The 26,708-nt window shown below is 43.9% G+C and overlaps 1 protein-coding gene across 20 annotated transcripts in view; it reads right to left on the bottom strand.

Moving 5' to 3' along the window:
• Eif4g3 (eukaryotic translation initiation factor 4 gamma 3) overlaps window positions 1–26,708 on the bottom strand; it is a 226,727-nt gene that overhangs the window by 7,649 nt on the left and 192,370 nt on the right. For 18 of the 20 annotated variants that reach the window (XM_075945434.1, XM_075945413.1, XM_075945414.1 and 15 more), the window contains 8 exons: window positions 24,104–24,221; window positions 21,477–21,694; window positions 20,020–20,135; window positions 15,655–15,827; window positions 12,212–12,337; window positions 11,150–11,231; window positions 9,069–9,167; window positions 3,548–3,694 (listed from right to left, as the gene is read on the bottom strand). In XM_075945434.1, coding sequence (XP_075801549.1) covers window positions 3,548–3,694; window positions 9,069–9,167; window positions 11,150–11,231; window positions 12,212–12,337; window positions 15,655–15,827; window positions 20,020–20,135; window positions 21,477–21,694; window positions 24,104–24,221 — 1,079 coding nt within the window. The remainder of the gene's footprint in view (window positions 1–3,547; window positions 3,695–9,068; window positions 9,168–11,149; window positions 11,232–12,211; window positions 12,338–15,654; window positions 15,828–20,019; window positions 20,136–21,476; window positions 21,695–24,103; window positions 24,222–26,708) is intronic. The other 2 variants (XM_075945428.1, XM_075945430.1) reach the window with 1 other exon arrangement.

Raw genomic sequence — 26,708 nt, 5'->3', positions numbered from 1 at the left:
ATCCTGGCCGGGGAGTGGCCTTTAATCCCAGCACTCGGGAGGCAGAGGCAGGCGGATCTCTGTGAGTTCGAGGCCAGCCTGGTCTACAGAGCTAGTTCCAGAACAGGCTCCAAAGCCACAGAGAAACCCTGTCTAGAAAAACCAAAAAAAAAAAAAAAAAAAGGAAGAAAAAAATTCCTATGGAAAAGAAAAGAAAATCCTATAAAGCTGACTGTGAACTGGGGAAGGATTTGGGAGACCTAGGAAGGGGAAAGAATATTAAAATGTATGGAATTCTCAATTATCCCTGCTAAGACTGTTGAACTGAATTCTAAAGAAACTACTGCAAATGTTAGTGCAATAGAACCTAAGAGTGGACAAATATATGCAATTTTTTGGTAAAGCAATGTTAATTTATAACGAAGTTGGACAGTTTAAAGAACAAAAAGTAAAATCACAAGTATGTAGTGAATTCTGAAATGAAAGTTCGACCACCGACACATTGTCCATCTACAAAGTCATGAGGGGACGGCACTAAGCATGTGAGCTGAGACCTGACTTTCAGAACAGAAAGCAGGAGACCCACGGCTCAGGCTACCTGAGTTCAAGAATAAAAACTGTGCTGCTGGCACAGTGGTTAGCACAGCTGCCGTCTAAGACTCAACTATGGCAGAATGGGTTAAGATTAGGAAAGAGATGGCTACCCATCTATGGGTGGGAGTCCCAGAGGAGGTCCTGTGCTCACAGATAAGCACTGCGGGAACCAGGAATGGTCAACACACAGGGTTCCTGCAAAGGAAGGTATACAGAAGCTGCTACCCATCCAGAAGGCTGGGAGACCTTTTGGGCTGTGTGAACAGACTATACTGGATCCTCCCCCAAACCCTTATTATGAGCTTCTCAATCTACAGAATCCATCTTTATGGAAGATGTCACATGTAGTCAATCTACAGAATCCATCTTTATGAAAGATGTCACATGTATTTTACAAAGAGTTTCAAAGTAGTCATATCTTAAGCTTTATTGTACACTAGGATTTTTTTTTTTTTACCAAAATGTGCTAAGTTGTCTAAAATAAACTACTTGGGATTAGATTCCAAAGTTTGGATGAACATGGCTACTTAGTCATGTTGAACCAAACCACCTTCGTGCCTCCCTCAAATTGTTACTCTGCTGACCATGATAGTCACAGAGACCCCTGCAGCTACAATAGAAGTAATATTCAGAAAAATGTAGCCATGTTAAAGCAACTTTTTATCTTAATTACTCTTCTTAGAATGAGACACAATTCCTGAGTTCCAGCAAGGCATCTGAAGCTATCTAATGATGGATCTTCCCTTGTGGGTGAGGTATAAATGGTAACTACAAAGCCAAGTGGAGGACAGCAATGTCCCCAGGTGGGGGAGCTGGACAGGTCACAGTTTTGTCCTCAGAGCACTCCACTCATCCATCCCTCAGTTCCCCTCAGACCTAAGTGACAAGACGGGCATATGAATGAAGCCTGAGGATGATGAAAAGTGAAGACAGCAGATGTCACGATTCAACCCAAATCGTCAGTATTCTCAGACCAGAAAGCTATCTGACTGAGAACTAATTTGAGCCCAGTGTGGGAGTTTCCAGGGAATAGCCCCAAATCAAAGTGGAAGATAAGGCTGGTGTGGTTGTGCACACATTACATAGCACCTGAAAGGCGGAGCAGGAGGACCAGGAATTGGAGGTGGTCTTTAGAGACATGGGGGTCTGGAGGCCACCTTGGGTAACATGTGACTCTGTCTCAAAACAACAAAAACAAGTATCTATACAACGCATCTCATGACCTAAACTGCTGGTCTGCATGTGCGGCCAAGCTCAGACAGCACAGACAGCTTTCAAGGGAATGCCAGAGCCTGCCTGTCATTGTGAAGATGGTTCACAGGTCCAGTGCTTACTGCTCATGTCAAGAACAGAGTTTGCATGGGTGGTGGTGGAGCATGTGTTTAAACCCAGTTCTCAAGAAGCAGAGCCAGGTGGATCTCTGTGAGTACAAGGCCAGCTGGTCTACAAAGTGAGTTCCAGGATAGCCAGGGTGATACACAGAACACATAGAGAAAACCTGTCTAGAAAACAAACAAACAAAAAAAATAGAGTACCCTTGCTGGGCAGCTAACAACAACCTACAAATAATAAATAAATAGAGCAGTGATTAAGGGCTTGGAGAGGTGGCTCTGTCGTTAAGGAAACTTGCTGCTCTTCGAGAGAACCTTGGCTTGATTCCCAGAACCCACATGGTGGTTTACAACCATGACCATATGACACACTCTTCTGGCCTTCTTGGGCACCAGTCATGCACACAGTGCAGACATATATGAAGGCAAAACACCCACATCATAAGATAAAATATTAAAAAAAAAAAAAAATATATATATATATATATATAAAAGCAGTGATAAAAAAAAAAGAGAGAGAAAGCAAGATTTCAAGAAAAGATTACCAGGTACCGACAAAAGAGAAAAAGCAATCAAGTTATTAGGGTCGGTTGCGTTATTTCTCAATGCCTGGAGTGGTTAAAGACCACAGCGGGTTGTTGTAAGAGAGGCCGCTTGTTGGTTCCTGGCTGCTCAGCCCCGAAATAATCACACAGAAACTATATTAATTAAATCACTGCTTAGCCAATCACTTAAGTGTATTGCTAGCTAGCTCTTACATCCAGTATTAACCCATTTACAGTATTTTATATTTTACCATGAGGCTTGTGGCTTACCGGCAAGGTTTCAGCATGTCTGTCTCTGGTGGAGGATCCATGGCTTCTCCCTGACTCCACCTCCATTCTCCCAGCATGTAGTTTAGTTTTCCTGCTTAGCTAAATTCTGCCTTGCTATAGGCTCAAGCCAGCTTTCTTTATTCATTAATGGTAATCACAGCACTCAGAGGGGAATCCCACATCAGCGGACACAGTGGGGTAAGGGGGATTCTGCTTCTGTGACCTCATAAAAAGCCTGTAAGCACCTTCACAGATAAGCATTACCACTCAAAGGAATATAGCAACAGGTTAAAACACAACATGCCGGAACACTGAAGAAAAGTCAGTGTACGTCACAGCAACTGCATGCTGCTCATCAATTTCATCTAAGCTAGTACACAAGTGATAAAATATGGAATGCATTCTAATGAAATGAGGTCCAGAGAAATGGGTCTGTGCTCTGAATAGGTTTTTACTTGACTTGTTAAAGACTAAAATTGACTGGGCATGGTGGTGTATACAAGCAGAGGCAAGGAGAACTCTATGAGTTCAAAGCCAGTCTTGTTTACTTAGCAGGTTACAGACTAGCCAAGGCTACACATGTGATCTTGATTTAAAACAAAACAAAAAATAACCAAACAAACAATCCCCCAAACAAACCAATAAATAAATAAAAGTGGTAAAGAAGACTGAGTACTTGTAAAAACCCTCTGAATGGTCTTTGAATTTCAAATACGCTACACACATATAGGCACAAAAGAAACAGGGCATGGGGTAAAAGGTCTGAGGAAAAGGACTGCCGTGGGAACTCCAGAGAGACAGACAGCAGAGCGTGGTTGGTGTCCGTACCTCTATCCAGTCAAAGATCCGCTCATCGTCTGCCCTGTCCTCCATGATGAGTTTCTCCAGCCGCTGAGACAGCTCCTCAGCAGAGAGTTCTTTCTTCGAAAGTGCTTCAGAGGAACAGGAACTTTCTGACTCTATGAAGTCCAATTTCTGGAACCAAATAGGTAACACTGATATCATTCGGTGTGCCGATTACATGATACTGGTACTGTTCAATGTGACAATTATATGAGACACAGGTAGTGGTCACTGTTACTACCACGTTCATGGACAGGGAAGGTTGGCCATGAGCAGCAGACACACTTCACACGAAGCTGTGAACGTCTGCTACTTCAGCAGCATTTCCATCAGTCTCCAGCCTTTCAAACAAATTGTATGTAGGGGACAGAGAGATGCTCAGTGGTTAGGAATGCACACTGCTCTTACATAGGCTCTGGGCTTGATTCCCAGCACCCACTAGGGTATAATTCACAACTGTCAGTTACTTCTAGCTCCAGAGGGATCCATTGCCTCTGGCCCAAGGGCATCTGCACTAAGAGACACATATACTTAATTAGATCTAATTTTTAAACTGAAAAAAAATCTATTTAATATTTGTATGTATGTACATGATATGGAGGCCAGATAATAACTTTTTAAAAAGTTATTTTAGTTTTAATTACGTGTCCTTATGGGCATGTGTACATGCAAGCGCAGGTGCTCTCAGCATCCAGAAGAGGGCATCTGACCTCTTGGAGCTGTGAGTTATAGGTGGCAAGACATCCACAGCAGCTTGCCACGGAACTGACCTCCACAGCAACTGTACACACACTCTTATCTGCTGAGTCATCGCTCCACCCACACTTTGGGTCCCAAGGAATAAACACAGGCCACCAAGGCTTGTGTAACAAGTGCCTTATCTGCAGCCATCTTGTCAGCCCAATCTTCAAACTTTTATATTGTGCATTTCTATGCTCCATAAAAAGGCAAACTAACTCCCCATGGTTCTCTCTGCCTTGCTACCTCCAGATCACTGTCAACTGCAGTCTTGCAGGGAGTTAGGATGCAGGAGGCCCTGAGGGCTAAGACTGCAGCTTCTCCATAACCCTACAGAGACAGCAGCAGCAATACGCCCTAAGGATCCTGACCATGCTAACCACAAGGGCGAAAAATAATGGTATCAACTGTCATGCAAACAGTAACCAAAACCCACACTGTTCCGTCAGGCAGTAAGTAAGATACATGGCTGTGCCTGGCTTTACACCATATTTACATAGGAGTACTAAAGATAATTCAAACCAAGTTTTCTCCAGTGCTTTTTAAAACTTGGTACTGATTAAAAACTAAAACCTGGGCCGGGCGGTGGTGGCGCACGCCTTTAATCCCAGCACTCGGGAGGCAGAGGCAGGCGGATCTCTGTGAGTTCGAGATCAGCCTGGTCTACAGAGCTAGTTCCAGGCCAGGCTCCAAAGCCACAGGGAAACCCTGTCTTGAAAAACTAAAAAAAAAAAAAAAAAACTAAAACCTGGGCTAGAGAGATGGCTCAGAGGTTAAGAGCACTGGCTGCTCTTCCAAAGGTCCTGAGTTCAATTCCCAGCAACCACATGGTGGCTCACAACCATCTATAATGAGATCTGGTGCCCTCTTCCAACTCATTTGGATTCTGTTTTTGATTCCAATGTTTTATTTCTTCCACACACTGCCTCTCCTATCTCTCCTTCTCCCCGTTTTTGCAGTTTTTAGTGGAATCCGAGACTAAGAACGTGTCATATAAGCATTCTGGCACTAAGCCACGCCTAAGAGGACAGCCATAAGCTTTTTTAAGAACGATCAAGAGCTGGAGAGCTGGCTCAGTGATTAAGAGCATTGCACTGGACATTCTTCTAGAAAACTCAGGCTCAACTCCACCCACATGGTGGCTCACAACCATCTGTAATTCTAGTTCCAGGAGATCTCACTCCTTCTTCTGGCCTCCTTGGGCACCAGGCATCCACCTGGAGTCCATACATACATACAAACAAAACACCAACCCACAAAAATAAAAGCCATCAATGTGTACAACTACAAACTTTCCATGACATGACCCAATGCTCTGAGGGATTAAAGTATCTACAAGGAAAACCTAACATTTCACCAGAATGTACAGAACTTACTTTGAGAGCTATGAAGCAATTAACAGTATTATCAATAAAAGTAAAAAATTTTGACAACAAAGCTTCACCACTGATGAAGGCAATGCTCAGGGAAACACTTGTACAGTCCCTGTACAGTATTTGTAAAAGTTACCTCTCTTTCTAGAACCTTGAGCACTGGGCTGACTTTCACTTATACCCAAGTTCACCAAAGCAGCTTTTATTGTTGTGGGGTTTTGACACAGGGTCTCTGTGGGAGTTTGAATGTACTTGTCCCCAAGTGGTACTTCCTTGTTGAAGGAAGCATGTCATTCTGGGAGCAGACTTTGAGGTTTCCTAGGCTTAGGATACCGTCTAGTTTCTCAGCTGACTTCCTGTTGCCTGCAAGATGTAGGACTCTACGCTACTCCTCCAGCACCATATCGGCCTACATGCCACCATGCTCCAACCACAATGATAAATGGATTGAACTTTTGAAAATGTAAGTGAGCCATCTCAATTAAATGTTTTCCTTATAAGATTTGCCATGGTCATAGTGTTTCTTCAAAGCAATAGAAACCCTAACTAAGACAGTCTCACAGGCTAGGTTGGTTTCCAATTCATTATGTAACCAAGGAGAACCTTTAACTCCCGAACCTACTCCGCACCTTCCAAGGGGTGGATTATGATGCTTGACCTCATGTCTTTGAAATCACAGGCAACAAAGGGAACATAGCCTGAATCCGAAGCCCACTTTTACACTGCCAGGACTACCAGAGGGTCTCCTTTCAAGTATGACTTCTGCATTGCTTCCCATATCAGCAACTTCATTTCCCTGTGTTCAAGAAAGAATTTTCAGCAGGGTCTCACTATGTGGCCCTGGCTTGGCCTTGAGCCAAGAGACCAGCCTGTTTCTGCTCAGCGAGGACCAGGAAAGTAGACACACTTTCTTGGTTTCCTACAACTGAAAGATTGCTTTGTGGAGTTCAGTATTATTTAGTATTACAGAAAGACCATGGATTCTCGATTTGTCTTTGCAGGAACATTTTGAACTACAACCTAAATTCTTGTTCTGGATACTGGTTCCCTTCAATGAGGCTAATGAATACATCAGCATAGAACTGACTCAGACATCTGACTCACATTTTGGAATAGAATTCATAAAAATGCCACTACTTTCTATTGCAGTGGTGAGCACTCTTGCCTTTTCCTTTTTCCCTAAAACTTTTCTTCTAGCTCTGTGGTGGTGGTGGCACATGACCTAGTTTTGTTCTGTTTTATTTTTGGATACAGAGTTTCTCTGTGTGGCCCTGGCTGTCCTGGAACTCACTTATGTAGACCAGACTGGTTTTGAACTTACAGAGATCCACTTGCCTCAGTGTTAGCTACAGTGTGAGTTTAAGACTAACTGCTCAGCCATCTCTCCAGCCCTGTGGTTCTTCCTTCTATGAGCATGTCCCTAGTATACCTAGACTACAGCCACAACTGAAGCGAATGCACAGCAACCCAGTCACTGTCTCTGTACCCAAGATGACACTTCCTTGCTTTGGTTCTGTTATACTGCTCAAGCTGGCCTCAAATTTCTGGTAAACAAGTGATCCTCCTGCATCAGGCTTCTGAACAACCGTGAATTCAAGAACATCCACCCCATAGCGCACATCTCAATACACTGCAAGTAATTAATTAATTAATTTATTTTTACTGACATTATTTTTACTACTGTGGGGTTTTGTTGTCGTTGTTGTTGTTTTCTTCAATTTTTCCCCCCTTGGAGATAGGGTAGCCCTGGATAGCTTTCTCTATGCAGACCAGGATGGCTTCAAATGCACAGAGATGCCCTGCTGACCCCTGAGTGCTAGGATTATGTGCACCAGTAGTTATGGTCATTACTGATTATGTTATGACTGGCCTTAGTTTAACTTTGTTGGTCTGAGACAGTATCTCACCATTTAGCCCAGACTGATCACCTGTAGATCCTACCTTCAACCCCCATGAGGTGGGATTCCAGGGACTGGCACACAATGCCCAAACTCAAGGGATTCAGGATTTGGATTTGCAGGGGTCCTGTGTGCCTTGACTTGGTGTCTTACAGTGGCTTGTACCACTGTACTCTGGCTTGGAAATTTCTGCATTTGGCTATCAAATAGGAGGAAGCTAAAGAAGGTTCTGGTTTTAAGATCCCTCCAACTAGTATCAGTGGGGTTTTAAACAGTCTGTCTACAATTCTCTCTCTTATAAGTGGCATTCTAGTCCCACCTCCCGCCCCCCACACTCGAGAGCACCTCGTGGCTTCAAATTGGAGCTCAGAACACTGGCAGCTTTTGTGATGTCACTACTTATCAAGTCCACTTCTAGATCACCAAAGTCAGTTAAGTATTCTTTTTTATTTTTATTTATTTATTTATTTTTGGTTTTTCGAGACAGGGTTTCTCTGTGGTTTTGGAGCCTGTCCTGGAACTAGCTCTTGTAGACCAGGCTGGTCTCGAACTCACAGAGATCCGCCTGCCTCTGCCTCCCGAGTGCTGGGAATAAAGGCGTGCGCCACCACCGCCCGGCTAAGTATTCTTTTTTAAACTATGTGTGTGTATACGGGGCTATAGTCATGTGTGTACATGTGCATATATAGGTGTATATGCACATCCATCTACCTTGCTTTGAAACAGGGTCTCTCACTGGCCTGGAATTCACTTACCAGGCTAGACTGTCTGGCCAGCAAGCTTTACCAATCTTCCAGTCTCTGACTACTCAGTACTGGGATACAAGTCCACACCATTTTTTACAGAGGATTAAATTCAGGTCCTCAATGCTTGCACAGCTTCCTGGTGTTGAGAACAGAGGAAGTCCTGAGTGTGCGGTTATCCTTGGTGAATGTGCTCCACGTCAAGGACCCATTAGCCTCAGATCCAGGGGGAAATGGCAAAGCCTTCTTTTCTGGTCCATGCAAAAATGATGATAGTATGCGCAGAAATGTCCACTACAGCCTTTCCCACTAGACATTACGGCCTGACTACTGCCCCCTGCAGAGACTGCGGCTACTGAGATTCATTAAAATTGTCTCTTTGTTTATCTATATGCAGAAATCCCACCTCTCTGTTCAACGCTCTATAATAAACACGCTGAGCTTCCCAGAGAGGCCAGTTCACCCAAATAAAACGTTCCTGCCCATGCACCTACTATCAGCAGAGGGTCCTGAGATGTGCTGGATGTGGTACCTGACACCTGCCTTTACTATGGTTCTCATCTAAGTTGCTGAAATGTTGGGGTCAAACCCAAGGCTCTACTGAGCCAGTATCCTAGCCCCTTAACAGTACTACTTTTATTATTATCATTGTCTTCATCTGCAATGATGTGCCTAGAACCCAGGGTCTCATGAATGCTATATAAGGGCTCTAACAACCTCAAACCAACCATCGTCAAAAGGAACTGTTACTCACCTGCTCCAAGAGAAAATTATGTACATCTTCCCCTTCTGGTAGAAAGTCCTTCCAGCTGAGGTCAGCCTCCCTCCATAAGGCGCCTACTTTCTTATGGCTCTAAAACAGAGATAAACCAGTTTTGCTTGCAAGAAGGAACAAAGTTTTGTGTGATATACCTCTAGAGACTAAAAATAAAATAAAATTCAGTACTGATCCTTACTAGCGGGACTATTCTCTTCCAAGTGGAAATGTTTGAATACATGTAACTGTAATGGTGATTCTGGCCACACCAAGAACGCCCATACTTAGGAGGCTGAACTCATCTTGAGTTCAAAGCCAGCCTGCACTACATAATGAGTTACAGGATAGTCTGGGCTACAGAGTCTCCCAAACCTAAAAATAAATATATACATAAATAAATAAAACGGTGAATGACTTAGCATAACTGCTTATGAGTCAACTATTCATTTGCTAGATGCTTAATTTAGGACACTGCCAGCAATTACTAAACATCCTAACCAACTAATTTCACATGTTTATACTGCTTCCCCCTCCCAGACAGCTCTGCTTATACACTTCATGAAGCAGACACAGGCCTCTCTGGCACCCCGATCAGGGATCACCTTTTGACTCAAGCAGAACCACACTCAGCTGGACACATATGAGCAGGTATCCTTGCTGCTTCACAAAGATGATGTAACAGAAAACACTAGAGGCTAATGACATCATCATATAGTAGAGCAAGAAAAGAGTTGGTTTCAGTTGCAGTGTGGCACATGCCTGCAATACCAATACTTAGGAAGGTAGCAGGAAGACAGTTATAAATCTGAGGCTAGCCTAGGCTGTGAACTGGAACTCTGTCTCAAAATCATAAAAATATACAAGTTAAAAAAAAAACCCATGAAAAAGAGACAAAAACACACATCAAAATCCTGGGTTTTGTTATTTGGTTTCTGAAAATTAAAGTAGATAACAAATTTGAAGTGAGAACTGAAGAAGGTAGAAGAGGGAAAGCTGAACTATAGGAGTTCAGTAAACACTTTAGTGTTGCAAGGCAGAGAGAGCTATCACAAGACAGGAAGTCCTCAGAAGTGGGCTGTTGAAAGTGTCTAGCTATGTAACACAGGTTCCACAAATGGGGTCCTGAAGGGCTTTTGCATGTCAGAGAGTGAGACAGAAAGCTGTGGTTTAAAAAAAAAATAAAAATAAAGCTAGGCAGTGGTGGCACACACCTTTAATACTAGCACTTGGGAGACAGAGGCAGGCATATCTCTGTGAGTTCAAGGCCAGCCTGGTCTACAGAGTTCCAGGACAGTCTCCAAAGCTATAGAAAAACCCTGTTTCAAAAACCAAAACAAAAAAAGAATGAAAACTTACTAAACTGTAATCTATCACCCCAGTACCTCCAGCTCAGACAGAAGCACAGCAGGAGCCCCCAGCATCTTCCCAGAGTCCTGCTGTGCTCTGACATCCTCTTTCAGGCAACACTGCCAGGATGGAGCATTCCTACCCCTTCTGCGTGAATGGCTCACCCCTGCCTATCTCCCTCTCCAGCCTACACAGACTTTGAAGGCTTAGTTATCTTTGAGTAACAGACATTTCCCTGAGAAAAATTCATCATCCCGTACAATCACTTTAGCACTTCTGCAGCCACATTAGACTAGACCTCGGCAGTCAAGGTACTAAAATCAACTGTTTGTGACTCCAGAAGCCCTGGAGCAGAGTTAGAGTCCTGAGTCACCATGTGGGTGCTGGGATCCGAACCAGCATACTCTGCAAGAGCAGAAAGTTCTCTTAATCACTGAGCCATCTCAATTCCAAGTATTAACACAATCATTTTGTTTCAAGAAAAGACAAACTCACAGTCACAAATACTAAGTCTCTTCAGATTCTTTCGAACTATTATAGCAAACCATTCTAGTTGAGACTGAACAATTCTTCCCAGAGATCCTGATAAAAGAGGAGTGAAGGCAACTCTGACAGAAACAAGCCAAGCAGTGGGACACTCTTCTTCCCGAGATCAGAAAAGGAACAGACTCACTGTTCACATCACTGCCCTCTGACCACACCAACAGGCCTGACGTTCAGCTAACGCTCACCATTTGTTTGCATAGAAGGCGCAGTATTTCAGAAAGCAGGATCCCAGCTCTTCCCACGGGAAGCAAAGGCTTGCTAAATTCTCTGTAAAAGACAGGAGCAGTTGAGTGAGAACTGACATAGCTTCTGTTCCGTAGCAGTCCACATCGGAGGCGTGCCAACGGAGACTGTGTGGGCCAGCTACTCAGACTCCCTGGCCACCTCAGGCTTGGTGGATGAACAGGAGTGGGACTGTGGAAGCCCGGGATTTGTCTTTATTGTTAGCACTTAGGTGACTCTACTTACCTGCGACATCAAATCAAAGAGTGATGTTCATTTAAGGCTCAGTCACAAGTACAGTTAAGACAGAAATTTCTTTTCTTTATGGTATTTTCTAAGTGAGGTGAAAAGAAACCACTGTGCCATAGTCTAACCCAGTCTTTCCTAAACTAAGTTCTCTAGGGCCAACATTGTAAGCTCCCCAAGAAAAGGTTCTTCTGCCAAATAAATGAGACTATGCCCAGTTAAATCGTTTTTCTTGCTTGTTTTCTCGTGAGAGTCTCAAAATACCCAATGTGCACTTTGGAAATCTTTAAGAGGAGGGTCACGTGATACACGTAGTCAATCTTTAAGGGTCATGTGGTTTGCAGAGTGACAGTATGAACTGCTATAGGGACAGCAGTGTTCTGAAAGAGAGACGCATCAGTAACACAAGCAGCACTGATCCCAATTCACACCCAGTTCAGGATGCTGTCATTTTAACTGTGAGCCTGGGATGTAGCAGAGCAGCTCAGCAAAGGCAGGCACAAACAGAGACTAATAGGAAACTTCCAGAAACAATCACTTCCTGGACTCTGAGCTGTGTCTGCAATGACTGCCACCCTCCAAGGACCACAGGGCTCTTGTGTCCCAAACATATCTCCAGTGTACACAATGTAACAATTTCTCCTTGAAATTGAAGGCTGGGAGTCAGAGGCTGTGTTTCATGAGTGTCCAGAGGCACCAATGGACAGCACTATGCCAGAGCAGGGAAGCTTTGAGACCATTTCCCTTAGGAGATGTTAAAAAGAACAAATACAACTTACACAATAAGTTCTCTCATGGAAATTCCCCCTTCTTTTAACAAGGGGGTGACTAGTTCAGCCAGGTACAACCAAATATGGGGAATATCAATGGCCATGTCATCTGCCAATTCCAAGGTTTCAGAAAAACTGAAAAAAGAACAAGAGAAAAAAAATCACTAAAAATGTAATTTAAAAGTTAAAATTACACGGAGACCCAAACCAGTAAGGTACGAGTTTGTGGACGCTAAGCCCATCCTCTGTGAAGGCACTGGTCAGCTGCAGAGGGACGCGAAGATGGGTGCGATGCTCTGGAGCTCACGTTAGTGTGGGGCGGGAGAGGCCTGAGCAGGGAAAGGCAAACTGAAGACAGAGTAAAGAGGCAGAACGGCCATGACGGGCAGCGCCGGTGGGGGCAGAGAACCTCTGCACGGATGTGACTTCTCAAGTGCTTAGCCAGTTAAAGTGTGGGACCAAACACAGGCTACCAGATAGCCGGAGACACGGGAGGAGAGACAGACTTCCATATCTTAGGGAGACACAGGACAGGAAAGCTGGAAGATGAGGGCGGACTACTACAAACACTATTCTAAGTTGCAAGTTATGATGGTAGAAGAGTTCTGGCTTTTGTGCTATGGAATGTAGGTATTTCTTTATGTGAAGTAAAATAAAGAGGAATTAAATATAAAACTTAGAAGAGAGCTGGACGCAGGGTCACATTCCTGCATCCCCAGCTGTTTGAGAGGCTAAGGTAAGAAGGCTAAGTTCAAGTTTAAGATGAACTGTAACAGAGCCTGACCGTGTCTCAAAAACACAGAAAGAAAAGAAAGAAAGAAAGAAAGAAAGAAAGAAAGAAAGAAAGAAAGAAAGAAAGGAAAAAGATAGATGGTGAGAGAAAAGGCTTCTGGGAGTCAGTAGAGTCATGTGTGTGCTGAAGGCTGCAGCTACGGACAATGCAAACTATTCAGGTCTGTTAATGGTTTTCCTGCCTTCCTACCCCCCCCCCCCCCCAACTCTGGATGTCCTGGAACTCACTCTGTAGACCAGGCTGGCCTTGAAACTCACAGAGATCCGCCTGTCTTTTGCCTCCCAAGTGCTGGGATTAAAAGCATTTGTTACTACGGCCTGGCAATGGTTTTCATATACAACAGATTTTAAAAGATTTTAAAACCAGAGGCAAAAAACATGCACAAATCTGCCAGCTAAGTCAAAAGAAGGGAGGAATGAAGGGCAAGCCAGGAGCAGTGACTGCTGTGTCCTTAAATACCACATGTGCTTTTTCCCAAGGCAACACCATATCCCAGTCAGAAGTCACCCAGCTGGGAGGAGGGGAGGGGCTCCACACTACTTCATTTCCATGTAAAAGGAGCTTGCTCTACAGGAGCTACCATTTCAAAACATTCGTACACCTCATCTAACTGTGCTTTTCAGATATGCTACTGTCAATGCTACGCAGAAGAGACTAGCCCATGCTCTCATTATGTACGCACACTCTGAGGTTCATGTGTTTCTGGGGGACACAATGGGAAACTCCAGGATTTCTGGGTTAATGACTTGATCTTGCCCACTCATGTTCTGTGTGCCCAATAGACAACCGAAACCATCCTTGTTATTCAATAAATAATACATCATTTTCATCTCGTAGCACAACTAAAAGCCACTCATATTCTTGATATTTGTGTTTCCACTTTGCAGTCAGCCAGTATACCTTAGAGCAGCTGACAAGACACAGCTGGGAATCAAGTCCATACTGCTGATAAAACCACCACCTTTCCCCCTTCTCAACATAGGGTTTCCATAGTACAAGTTTTCAGGTATTTTTTCTTTCTTTCTTCTTCTTTTTCTTCTTGGGAGGGGGAGGGAAGGACAGGGTTTCTTTGTATAGTCCTGGCTGTCCTGGAACTCGATCTGTAAACTGAGCTGACCTCAAACTCACAGAGATCTGCCTGCCTCTGCCTCCCAAGTGCTAGGATTAAAGGTGTGAGCCACCACTGCTCAGCAGTATTCCCTTTTTAAGTTTATATAGTTAAGAACTTTTAGAAGAAAAAAATTTGGGGTATGCAAATTACTTCTATTTGCATTACTTAACCATCTTCTGTGTGTTGAGGGAATGAGAGAGCAGGACCATGCCCGTGTCCATGTATGCAGTGACCACAATGTCCATGGGGCTGCACAGGCTGTAGTAAACTGTGCTCTGTACAACAAACAGCAAACCACTGACCAAGGAAAAACCACTGACCAAGGAAATCCCTAGGTCTAAGTCTAACCAGGAAAGTAAAAGACCTCCACTCTCCTTAGTGGGAACTCTGAGGACATTAACAAAAAGTGAGGGAAAGAAAAGCCATCTTAAGACAATGGATTAGAATATTTAAAATGATAAAACATTCACTATCATTCAAAATGATCCACAGATATAGAGCAACTTGTATCAAAATCTCATATATAGCTCAATTTAGGATTTTGAAAAGCCCAGAACTTAAAATATCTTAGAATTACAAAAGACCTCAAACAGCCAAAATGTTGGAGGAAAAAAGCTCAAAACAACAAAACAAAATTAAACAAAACAAAGCTGAAGGCATGCCTCTAAAGAAATTATCTCTGAATTCAAGAAATTATTTCAAAAAAGTATAAAGCAGTTGTAAGCAAAACAGAATGACACTGGATAAAAACAGACCCACTAGCCAATGAAATAGGAGAGGAAACCCAAAATAAGCCCTGCGCACAGCCAGTTCACAGTCCACAAAGAAGAACACGTAGTGGGGACAGGACAGTCTGGAAAGGGCAGTGAGAAAGCGAGGTCTCCACAAGCAGAACAGTAGGCTGATCCTCTGGCCCATGAAAAACTCCGAAGTGGACTAAAGCCGTGACATTAGACCTGAAACTACTAAAAGAAATCAGTGGCTCCACAGTGCTAACCCAGGAGACTCAAGGTTGCAGCAACCTAAGCAGCACTAAGACAAACAGGATGGGGGCGAACCCTGAAGCTGTGGAACACAGGGAAGCACAAGATATAGACAGCAGGCAGCACTGGAGCTGGGCAAGAACGCTTAACTGCCTCCCACCAGGAAAACAACCAGGGCACGCTGTGTCATTTCAGCTTCTGGGAGGAAGAGGCGGTGGGATTAGGAGCTAAAAGTCCAACTGAGCTACACAGCAAGGAACTTAGTCTCAGGCAATCTCTGAGAACTCCATAAATTTAGAAGTTTCTGGAGGAGAAACACACACATCAGTAACTTTCTTTCATGAGCCTTGTGATAATGAGCTGTGGTTATTTTGGTCAGGTCTTTTACATTACAGACATAAGATGGACGTCTCAGAGAAAGCCAGAAGATGGCTGCATAGCCTAGCCTAGTATAGAGATTGCCATTATATCAATCAGCATTGCACATGATGTTAAAATACTACAGTAGACATAAAGGTCATTTATGGAAAATATTACCCATCAGCTTAGGTGTGAGGATACCAACCCTTTGAAAAAGTCCTGCTTGCTGAGTTTTTCTGATTGCACCAGCTGATACAGTAACTGGCCCATGTGATCCCTGGTGATCTGGCTCCGTTCCAGGGTGAATTCGACACCCACCTTCACAAAAACATGCAGTGGGCCCTGGGCACCCAGCTCCTCAATGCACTGCGTGGCCTCCTGTTCAAACAACAAATAAAGGCTTGCTTCAAAACATACTTACATTAAAAGCAGTACAAAGCTTTATAAACAAGACAGTTTTCAAATCTAAGCTTTTATCTTATTTAACGTTAAAAAAAGCTTTTATAGCAAATTCCTAAAAGAAAGGAGGAAAGAAATAAAAATGTTCAGTCAGGTATGGAGACATGTATAAAGAAGGCCAAGGCAGAAGGATGCCTGGGCTATACACTGAGTACAAGACCTGCCAGGGTGACACTACTAGGGCCCATATCAGTAAATAAGTAAAAAAAAAAAATGTATCTAAATATAAATCTGAACACGGCGATACACATCTGTAGTCTTAGTTGTGATCAGCTGGTTGGAAGGTTGAGGCAGGATGATCACTTTAATCTGGCTTGAAAGTGGTAATTCAGTGAGACTTGAGCCTCCTCCCCTCTCAGAGGACGGCCTTACATGGCTGATACTCTGGGTGCATTTTAGATTTATCTTTGTAATTTACGTGTGTGCACGCACCTGAATGTATGTATGTATACCACAGGCGTCTAAAGTTGGTTATGAGCCTTGTGGGTGCAGGGAACTGAACCTGAATCCTCTGCAAGAGCAGTAAGGGACCTAAACTGCTGATCCATGTCTGTAGCCCTTAGGTCAACAGTTTTATTAAAAGTAATTCAAAGGACCAGCATCAAAATATGTCCTAAACAGAGTGTGATGGTTCATACCTGTACTCCTAGCACTCAAGAGGCTGAGGCAGGAGGATTGTCACAAGTTTTGAGGCCAGTCTCCACTACATAGGAGAATGTTTGAAAAAACAAAACCATAACATATATGTGTGTGTGTGTATTATTTTATACTGTGTTTACTGACTTTGAAAAAAGATGTTAATTAACATTTATGCATATACTGTATATGGATGGTAGGTTGGTCATAAAACATCTTAAAAATCTAAAAACAAGATACTGTGAAACAGAAAACCGAATACCAAAATTCAAAGACCTTAATGTGAGTTGGAAGTGGTGGTGCATATCTTTTGTCCCAGGACTGTTTCACAGAGGACCTCTTCCCCCAAATACAAACAAGACCTAATGTCTCAATGAGATCAACCTGCCTTGGAATGCCAGCACTGGCACAATCTTCCATTGCACAAAGTTACATGGATTATGGAGCGACCTGGCTAGGCAATTCTCTGAACTGGAGAACAAAATCCCATCTGCCTGGCCTGCTCAGTTTCCAAAGCAGCTCTCTGCCCTCAGCTACTACAAGGGCTGGGGGAGGCAAGAAGGTGGCCACTGACTGCAGCAGAAGTGTCTGCAGGTGTCTCTGTTTTGTCTTCCCACATATGTAAAAAGCTTACACAGGACACAGGCTACTGCTCCCTAAGTACAATGCAGCTCTTTGTTGATGTGTTCAATAGAGAGCTGGTACCCCTTGTCATGCTGTGTCTTTAGAGCCCTCTAGGTTACCACAACCCTGACATCTGAGACACATTCTTGCCAGCTGTCTTGGGACTGCTGCCTTTCTGCTCACCTTATCCTTGACAGGAGAAAGCACGGATGCAAACTATTCAGTCTCCAGGCAGCTGGGCCATGTGTCCCAGGAGACCCATGAGTTTGGCTCAACACATTTCAGATGACATGTCACATAGCTGGACATGGGCTGGTGAGACAGCTTAGCCATGGGGCATGGGAAGACAGACAACAACTTGCAGTTCACGCCTTCCTTCTGGTCATGCGGGACCAGAGGATTAACTCCAGGCCTGCTAGCACGGCAGCAAGTATCTTTACCTGCTACATCATCTTGTTGGCCTTACTTTCCTTTTTCTAACTTCTGCCTGTCAAATTTCCCCACAACAGCCCACTATGCTATTTACCATATAGTAAATCTAGGTAGCATTCCCTAAAATGGGGTTGAAACACTTTAGAAAGTTCAGTAAGTATAGATAGCATAGGCTAAAAACTTATGTTAGAGAATAGCTGGTTTATAAGGAGAGTTAAAGGACAGCCTAAGCTACATAGTGAGAACCCGTCTCAAAACAAGAAACAAAAACATACATGGTAGAGCAGGACAAATAGGAAGTCTTAAGTTCTGGCTCTGCCTGTATTACTATGTGATTGCAACAGTGTAATTATTTCTTAGTCACACACACACCACTCCACCTCCCAGCTGGGGCTCACATGGAGCCAAAGTTAGCCTTGAACTCAAAATCTTTCTACTGTTTCTACCTCCTGAGTGCTGGAATTGCAGGTACACACTACCAAGCCTGCTAACTCTAACCACAATTTTCTAAGACTGGGTGTATGAATGCATGTGAATATGCACTTGAGAACTACCAGTTACAAAATAAAGGTTCCGCAAATGTTACCTTGCACTAGCACTGGTACCAGATAGCTAACAGAGCACTTAAGGAGGTAGGAAGCGTTTCCCTGGAGTGAGCTCTGCAGGTCCTTGTGCACTAACACTGCACAGGACATGAGATGAAGCTGTTTGTGGTCTGCAGCTAAACTCAGTTTTGTATCTTCACAGGCAACTCAGAATGGCTTTACACCTTGTTTTTCTTTCTGCAAATGCGACTTTCACCATAATGGAAACTTCAGGACTCATGAGTAGCTCTATCACTGGCTTCAAGTGCAGGAAGTACTGGGTCCAATTCCAAGGAACCCATAAACCAGGCATGATGCTTGCAGTTAAGGCAGCAGGGTCAGGAGGTGAAGGGCATCGTTGGCTAGATACATTGGGAGCTTGAGGTCAAAAATCAAGAGGCCAAAATCACTTTCAGAGGGTACCATATGGATTATGCAAAGCAATATATAAACGACTCGCAGAAGAGCAACCAGCACACAGCAAACTGTCAGAACTGTCTATCACTGTCCAGTCCACACAGCCTGTGTGCACGCACAGCTGCCTTCTGTGGGGAACAAATGAGGCCTACCTGACTCCAACAGTCCCATCCGGGAAACCTGGCTCAGCCCTATTCCTCGAGTTTAATAAGAACTTCCCCCTGGCTGGGTGGCGGTAGTGTACACCTTTATCATCATCAAAAGCCAATTTTCTAGCTGGGTCTGGTGACCCTGCCTGTAATTGCAGTAAGGAGGAAGATGAGGCAGGAGGATTGCCACAAGTTCAAAGCCAGTCGAGTCTATATATTGCATTCCAAGTTAATATGTGCTACTGAGCAAGACCCTGTCTCAAAACAGAATAAAATAAAGCTGTGTCGGTGGTACAAACCCAGCACCTGGGAAGCAGAGGCAGGAGAACTAAAAATTCAAGGTCAGACCTGGCCATGGAGGGAGTGTGAGGTTGGCCTTGGCTACGCGAGCCCAGGTTTCAAAAGCAACCAAAGCCAAAGCAAAATAAACACAACCAAACCAAACACAACTTCTCAAAACAAACACAACCAAACCAAATACAATTTCAAGCCTGGGACACACATAATCAAGAGAGATACACACAAAAAGCAGGTATGGACTATGTTATTCAGAAAAATGGATGATGAGATTTTCGATACTAAAGCAAAGTTATTTAAGACAGTTGACAAATGTTTAACAGAAGGGACACTTCCTGACCTCAGCAGAGAACTAGATTGTGTCACGCGACCTTTGCCATTTGCCAGCTCCTCCAGCTCAGAGGACATTTGTGGAGTTATCTGCTCTGTCTGTCACTGGACTGTGGGTTTCTGTCAGGCAGAAGGCCTATCCTACTGACCATCATTTTAAAGTCTAGGTGGAGAAGTTAGAAGGGCAAAATCACCTAAGGGTCTTGAAGTGTTGTAAGGCTGCCTGACTTGGAACACACAATGTCCTTCTGTGCTTCCCACTTACAAAATAAAGAAAAATGGTGGCAACCATAATTCAAGTCAACATGAGAATGACGAGGATGTGTTCAAGGGCTCAGACAGGAGAAACCAGTTGTAACATGCTGCCTCTGATCCTAATGCCACAGTCAGTTTAGTCTCCACTCGGTTACACTGTCACTAGGATCCATTCTCTCTTCCCATTACATTTGTGAATGACAGAGAGCATCAATTTAAAACATGGTACCTGTCAGAAATGCTTGAGCTAAGCAAACTGAACCTTGAGGACTCGATTACTTAATCTATGCCTTATTCGCTCATATTGACACTGTTCAGACCCAACCCCACGGCACTCTGACTCGGGCTGCCTAAGAGTTACTTCCCTTCGTCACTGTCAACATTTACCTTAAAGTCATTGATGTGCAGGAATTCATCAATGATAGACTTGGACTTCCTCTCCACTTCTTCTTCTGACAGTGCAGGCTTGTCAGGGGCTGACATTGCACACATGTCTGATTTCACTACGAATGAGACCAGAAAGAACAGGAAGTATCAGTAAAGCAGGGTCATGCTGGTAATACTCACACGCCTTTACATCAGTTTTGCAATGGAGATATTTTATAGATAGCAGTTTGACAGAATCAGACACATGAGAGCAGAATCAAGAAGCCCTTTACTTTAGAACAGACAGGCACAGAGTAAAGTAACACCATGGTCTGCTCTATAGCCACAAACAGGAGTTGGGATATTGTTAACCTTTAGAGTTTCTTTCTTTATTTTTTACATTGATTTCCCTGCAACATTCCAAGGTTTACTACACGAAGGCCTATAGCACACACAAGGGCTGGGGTCCTGCAGGCCACACTGGTCCAGTGTGGTACCTGTGTAAACACGCCCTGGCTTTTCCTACTGCAACTGTGCATGCTGCTCCCTTAGCAGAGCTTCCCCTGCTTCACATCTGCTCATCTCTACCAGGCAGGCATCATGACCTCTAAGACCATTCACATCTTCACATTTGCTCATCTCTACCAGGCATCATGACCTCTAAGACCATTCACATCTTCACATTTGCTCATCTCTACCAGGCATCATGACCTCTAAGACCATTCAAAACCACTCTATCAGTTTTGATCCAAAAATGTCTTTGTGCCAGTTTCCCACTTTATTTTTGTAAGAACTGATAGAGTGTAGGCGCATGGAAATAAAAACAGAGCCCAGATTAAAGACAGGAAGGAACAGTTACGGCATCACCAAAGCAAGTTTGGGGAGCACATGCATACTAAATACAAACAGACCCCACAGAAGTTACCAGAGAGACTGGAAAAGACATTCTGATACCTTCTCTTTGTTAAGCAGAAATAACGAGAGCCTTCACACCCTTCAGGGTCTTTAACCAGCACAAACACTCTAATGACAGTGGACAATGAGGGGCTGAAAGGACTTGTGAGAAACTCAGAATGACTAACATAAAGAAAGAGGGCCCTGTCACCTCGACACTCCAGAGACAGGGAGACCGAGAGCACTGTGAAGACAGCTCAGGAAAGAGACCCATGGCAGCAAATGACGCTGCTGTGCAGGTGCTGCCAGTGTGGGCCCTGGATTCTGCCCATGCAGGAAGTCTTTGTGGTTTTCACTACTCCTTATCTCCCTTCATGGGTATTAGTGTTGTGCCTGCACCAGAGTGCTGTGTCCACATAGGTCAGAAGCGGGTGCCCAAACTGGATGGCTGTGAGCCACCATGTGAGTTTTGGGAAGGATCCCCTGGAGGAGGAGCTGGTGTTTTGAACTGCTGTTTCCCTATATTTTGCTTCTGAATTTTATGTCAAGAGCTAGTTCTGTCTTGTTCCCAAGAGCCCTCTCACCTAGCTCCCTCGGCTTGTTTCGGTCAGCATCGGAGCTGGCCCTGTCGGCGCCCACACCTCCAGTCAGCTGCTTCACAGTCTCCAGCATCTCTCTGCGCTGCTCCTCCTGAGACTGATCGTCTAGCAGGTCTTTGCTGCTGCCCCTCAGGAAGGTGTTGGGACGGGCTGTTCCAGCTGGAAGTGGCTTGTCACTCTTCTCTCTGCCCATGCTTCCACGACTTAAAAGACAAAAAAGATATGTTTTAAAAGACACTTTATATTCAAACCACAGAACAACACTGTAAGCATTACCAACTACCACTGAAAATGCAGGTTTTCTACATAGAACTTTATTTTAGACGCGCATGTCATGGCATTTAAGTAGAAGTCAGAAGGCAACCTTAGGGAGTCAGAGGTCTCCCCCACCTTAACATGGGTACTGGCGATGAAATTCAGGTCATCATCCTTGATTGGCAAGCACATGACTTGCTGATCCACTTTCCAGCCTCCCACATAACTTTAGATACAAGGCACTGACTATATTTCAAAGCATACTACTCTTGAAACAGGCTCAAATCCAAGTTTCCAGAGGAATACTCCCTAAGATGGTTTCATTTCACCTGTAGTAGGAAAAAGGATACTTCTTTTTTAATCTGTGTGGTCTTTGATTTTTTTACTTAGAGTAATTTGATGGATCTTATATATAAAGCGCGACAGTTTTATTTTCAAGGATCAAAGGCCTCTTTAAAAATTCCTGCATGAGCCAGGTGGTGGCGCTCGTCTTTAATCCCAGCACTCTGGGAGTAGAGGCAGGCTGATCTCTGAGTTCTTGGTCAGCCTGGTCAAGAGAGCAAGTTCCAGGACAGCCAAGGGTACAAAGAGAAACCTATCTCCAAAAACAAAACAACAAAAACCAACAACAAAAACACCAAACCAACCAACCAAAGACTGCAGAGTCAGGAGCTTCTCATAAATGACACTGATGAGGGAGACAGTCTGTTCTCCTTAGCCATGTGAGCCATGGCCTGCTGCCTATGCTCCTGTGAATACCCTACGCCAGGGAGCATCTGGGCAGCTCTAACGCTACAATCGTTTCAAATATAGATTTGTATGTATAAACAAAAAGGAGCCGGGCGGTGATGGCGCACGCCTTTAATCCCAGCACTCGGGAGGCAGAGGCAGGCGGATCTCTGTGAGTTTGAGGCCAGCCTGGTCTACAAGAGCTAGTTTCCATGACAGAAACCAAAGCTACAGAGAAACCTTGTCTCGAAAAAACCAAAAAGTAGAAAGTATGAAGTTGGAAGGAGAATATAGGGGAGGAGGGCCCAGTGGTTTATAGGAATGTGAATAGATCTAAATACACTGTGTTCATATGTGAAATCACCAAAGACAAAAAGCTACTAAAGTGGAGGACCGTGAGAGCTCAGCAGGTAAAGGAGCTTGCTGTAACCTAATGACTGGAGTTTGATCTCCAAGACCAAGTCTTCCCAGTCGTCCCGTCCCGAGCTCCACACATACCACTGCACCTGCCAGCCCCTCCCAATGCACACAAACGCAGTAACTCAAAGTGCAGAGTGGAGGACAGAGAGTCTATGTGACAAGACTGCAGGCCTACATGGCACAGCTCAGAAAACTTTATTATCAACTGGATGATTTTGAGTATGGAGGTCTGAGATTAAACCCAGGGCCTTAAGGTGGTTAAGCATACACCACACAGTCTAGGTATACCTACACTTAACTAAAATATTTTAGAAGTCAATGCTAATTCCTTATTCGTTTATAGAACAGCAATGAAGAGTGAGCTGAATGAATGGCAGGAAACCACCATTAAGAGAGTCCAGACTCACAGCCTGAGAGACTCCAGAAACTTTAGAGACTCGGGAATTATCTGAGAGAAGCACAAGTAACCTTTACCAGCTAAAGGCATCCACTTTATTATCTCAAGAGAACTCTGACATCTCCCTGATGATTTATTCAGACAATTCTCGACTGTTGCGACGCAGAAGCAGAACACTGATGGGGGGGCGGGGTGGGGTGCAGAGGCAGACAACTCAGGCTGGACAGAAGTTGACTCAAAGAACATACACCAGCACATGAATATCAGAACCACCAGAGTCCACAGAAGCAGCGGGCCACAGACCAGTACTCAACAGACCGTTGCAGAAGCCTCAGGAATGAGTGACAGGGTCTAGACGTCTACTAATGGAATACAGTATTGAGCTTGAAGAACACAAGAGACAGAACGAAATGGCTGGCTAGTGACTGCTCGTGATCCTTAATTTACACACTCGAGTGCAAGGATATTTCCATGCTGGAAGAGCTTTCCAAGGCCTAGACCTGCCTGCACTGTTCTCTATCTGGGCCACCAGACTTTCCTAAAAAAAAGTAAAGCCAGATATCCTGCTCTTCCCTGATTCCACCAGACCCCAACGCCAAAACGTGATTATATCCCCACCTTAGAAACTATGGGGTGTCAAGGTTAAAGGAAGACATTAACTTTAGGGATGACAAGAATGTATGCAAGGATTATTACCATAGCTCACATGTGTTACAGGGAGGGAGCGAGAGAGAGACAGAGGAAGGGACAAAATACACCCGTGTGCCAGGGAACAGACAGCCATTAGTAAACGCGAAAAGTAAATTCTCACCTGGTTAATGCCCTTCGGGAATCAAACTCTAAAGGTGTGGCTGATGGCGACCCTGAAGGTGCTGGAGGTTGCAGAGGAGAAAATCTATTTAAACTGGAAGCACTTGACCGTAAGGGATCTATAGGTGTTATAGATTTAGAAAAAAAAAAAAACAACACAAATTACATGGTCAATATGTAAATACTCTGTTTTCTTGCCTCCCGGGAGTAATGAATAAAAGCAGGAATTTCCTTCCTTTTAAATCTGAAACAGGTCTATGTTGTCCAGGTGGGCTCTGACTCCGGGGACTACAGGTGAACTCCATGCCCCCCACTCCCCTGCCACCCTTGTTCCTTTTTTGATAAGAACTCATATAGGCCAGGCCAGTATAGAACTCACTATGTAGCTGAGGATGACCTTTAACTTCAGATCCTCATGACTCCCATCTTCTGCAAGCTGGAACCACAAGCATTCTCCACCACACCCATTGCTTGAGTTACTAAGGCTCAAACCCAGCGCTCCGTGCACGCTAAGCAGGGACTCTACCAACTGAACTGCACCCTAGCCCGGAGGGCAGAAACTTCTCTAAGCAAAAGAGTGGAAATGGACAGTTTATCAAGCAAGAGAGCCAAGGAAGATTAGAAGCTCAATGACCAGTAAATGCTCCCATCCGAAGTTCTAACCAGGCCCACTGCTTAGTGTCTAGCAGTAGCAAAGGGGGCATGGCTACAGACAGTAATTTTTTATTTATTTATTTTTTTTTTTAATTTTTGAGACAGGGTTTCTCTGGAGTTTTTGGTGCCTGTCCTGGAACTAGCTCTTATAGACCAGGCTGGTCTCGAACTCACGGAGATCTGCCTGTCTCTGCCTCCTGAGTGCTGGGATTAAAGGCCTGTACACCACTGCCCGCCCAACAGTGACTTCTAGCAAGTGCAGCTGACACCTATCATATTCTGACAAGTACATTACAGGGCTTTCGCATATCAGAGCCTAGAGAGTTTGTTCAGCACAAATCTCTCTCCTTAAAAACATTTTTAGCCAACCACAAAAAATGAACAGAAAAAGCCCCTAAGTATGTAAGTCACCTGAGTAGGGCACAAAAACAGATGTGGTAAGCAGGTGGAAGGGAACAAAGCAGGACACAGCACAAAACTACCCAACATAATGCTGTCATTTATGCAGAAGTGAAAAAATAGACATTGGGATTGAAAAGAATTTAAGAAAACTTAAAATTTCTTAGTTTTCCTTTGAGTCATTGGGTTTCTCCGGTCTTCAAGACAGGTTTTTGATGGTTCAGGCTTTTTCCAATTTGGTCACATGTGCTAGAGGCATGAATTTGGACCAAGATAAAACAATGATTGCAACAAAAACACTGTGAGATGGCAGTTGGTGGTGACACAGGCCTTTAACAATCCCAGCACTCGGGAGGCAGAGGCAGAGGCAGGCAGATCTCCGTGAGTTCAAGGGCAGCCTGGACTACAAATAAAGTTCAAGACAGTCAGAGCAATTACACAGAAAAACCTTGACTCGAAAACCAAACCAAAAATACAGTATTGTGAGAATTTTGCATATTTGCAATAAGACTGTATGGTTCTTGAGCATAAACTTAAAAAATATTTTTACTAATTCCTTAAGAATCATACAATGTATTCTAATCATAATTACTCTCAATCCATTCCCCTAAATTCTCCCAGATCCACTCCTAACTCCTCTCAACTTACTGTGCTTCCAAAACAAAACAAAACAAAACAAAAAAAATGCCCCACCAAGTTCAATTTGTGCTGCTTATATTACTTATGGGCATGGATCATGACAGACTTATCAGGGACCACAATTATTTTTGGTCTGTTTTTTGAGACAGGGTTTCTCTGTGTACCTTTGATTATCCTGGAGCTGTCGCTGTAGACCAGGCTCACTTTGAACTTAGAATGCAAAAGATCTGCCTACTTCTGCCTCCTGAGTGCTAGGATTAAAGTCATGAGCCACCATTGCCCTTTCTTAAAGAAAACTAATCCTTCCTCCCTCAGAGGTCATCAAAGGTTAGTGTGGGAATGTGTGCCCTGCAGATGATAATATCCTGTCAGAATGTCACTCATTCTTAGTCCAAAAGTCAAGTCTATAAAATATCTGCTCTTTCTCTCCTCCTCTGCTGCAGAGTGGTCCTTGAGCAGTTAGGCAAGCAATCCATAAGCCACACATCGGCCTGCTCTTTGTTTCTGAGACATGGTCTCACTGGCTTGTAGCTCTGCTGGTCTGGACCTTACTGTGTTGCCAAGCTGCGTGCCCAAACTTACAGCAGTTCTCCTGCCTCATGAGGGCTAGTATCACAACACCTAGCTGCAAACTAGCTTTCTGAAGATATGTAACTTAGGCAGGCTTGAACAGAGGATCTTCCCATCTTAATCTCTTGAATTGAGGCATTTGGAGGAAAAAACAAAACAAAACAAAACACCTAGTGCTGGCCTGGCATGTCTTTAATCTGAATACTCGGGTCTATATAGTGAGTTCCAGGCCAGTCAGGGATACAGAGTGAGAATCAGTCTCAAAAAACAAAACAAAATATTTAAAAATAAAACAAACAGCTTAACTAAAAAAAGATACTTTCTCTAAAGTTTAAATGTTTCTC

The sequence above is a fragment of the Microtus pennsylvanicus genome, chromosome 13, assembly GCF_037038515.1.
Source record: "Microtus pennsylvanicus isolate mMicPen1 chromosome 13, mMicPen1.hap1, whole genome shotgun sequence".
NCBI classification, from domain to species: Eukaryota; Metazoa; Chordata; class Mammalia; order Rodentia; family Cricetidae; genus Microtus; species Microtus pennsylvanicus.
The sequence above is the reverse complement of the archived record's forward strand: the minus strand, read 5'-3'. Positions and strand labels throughout refer to the sequence as shown.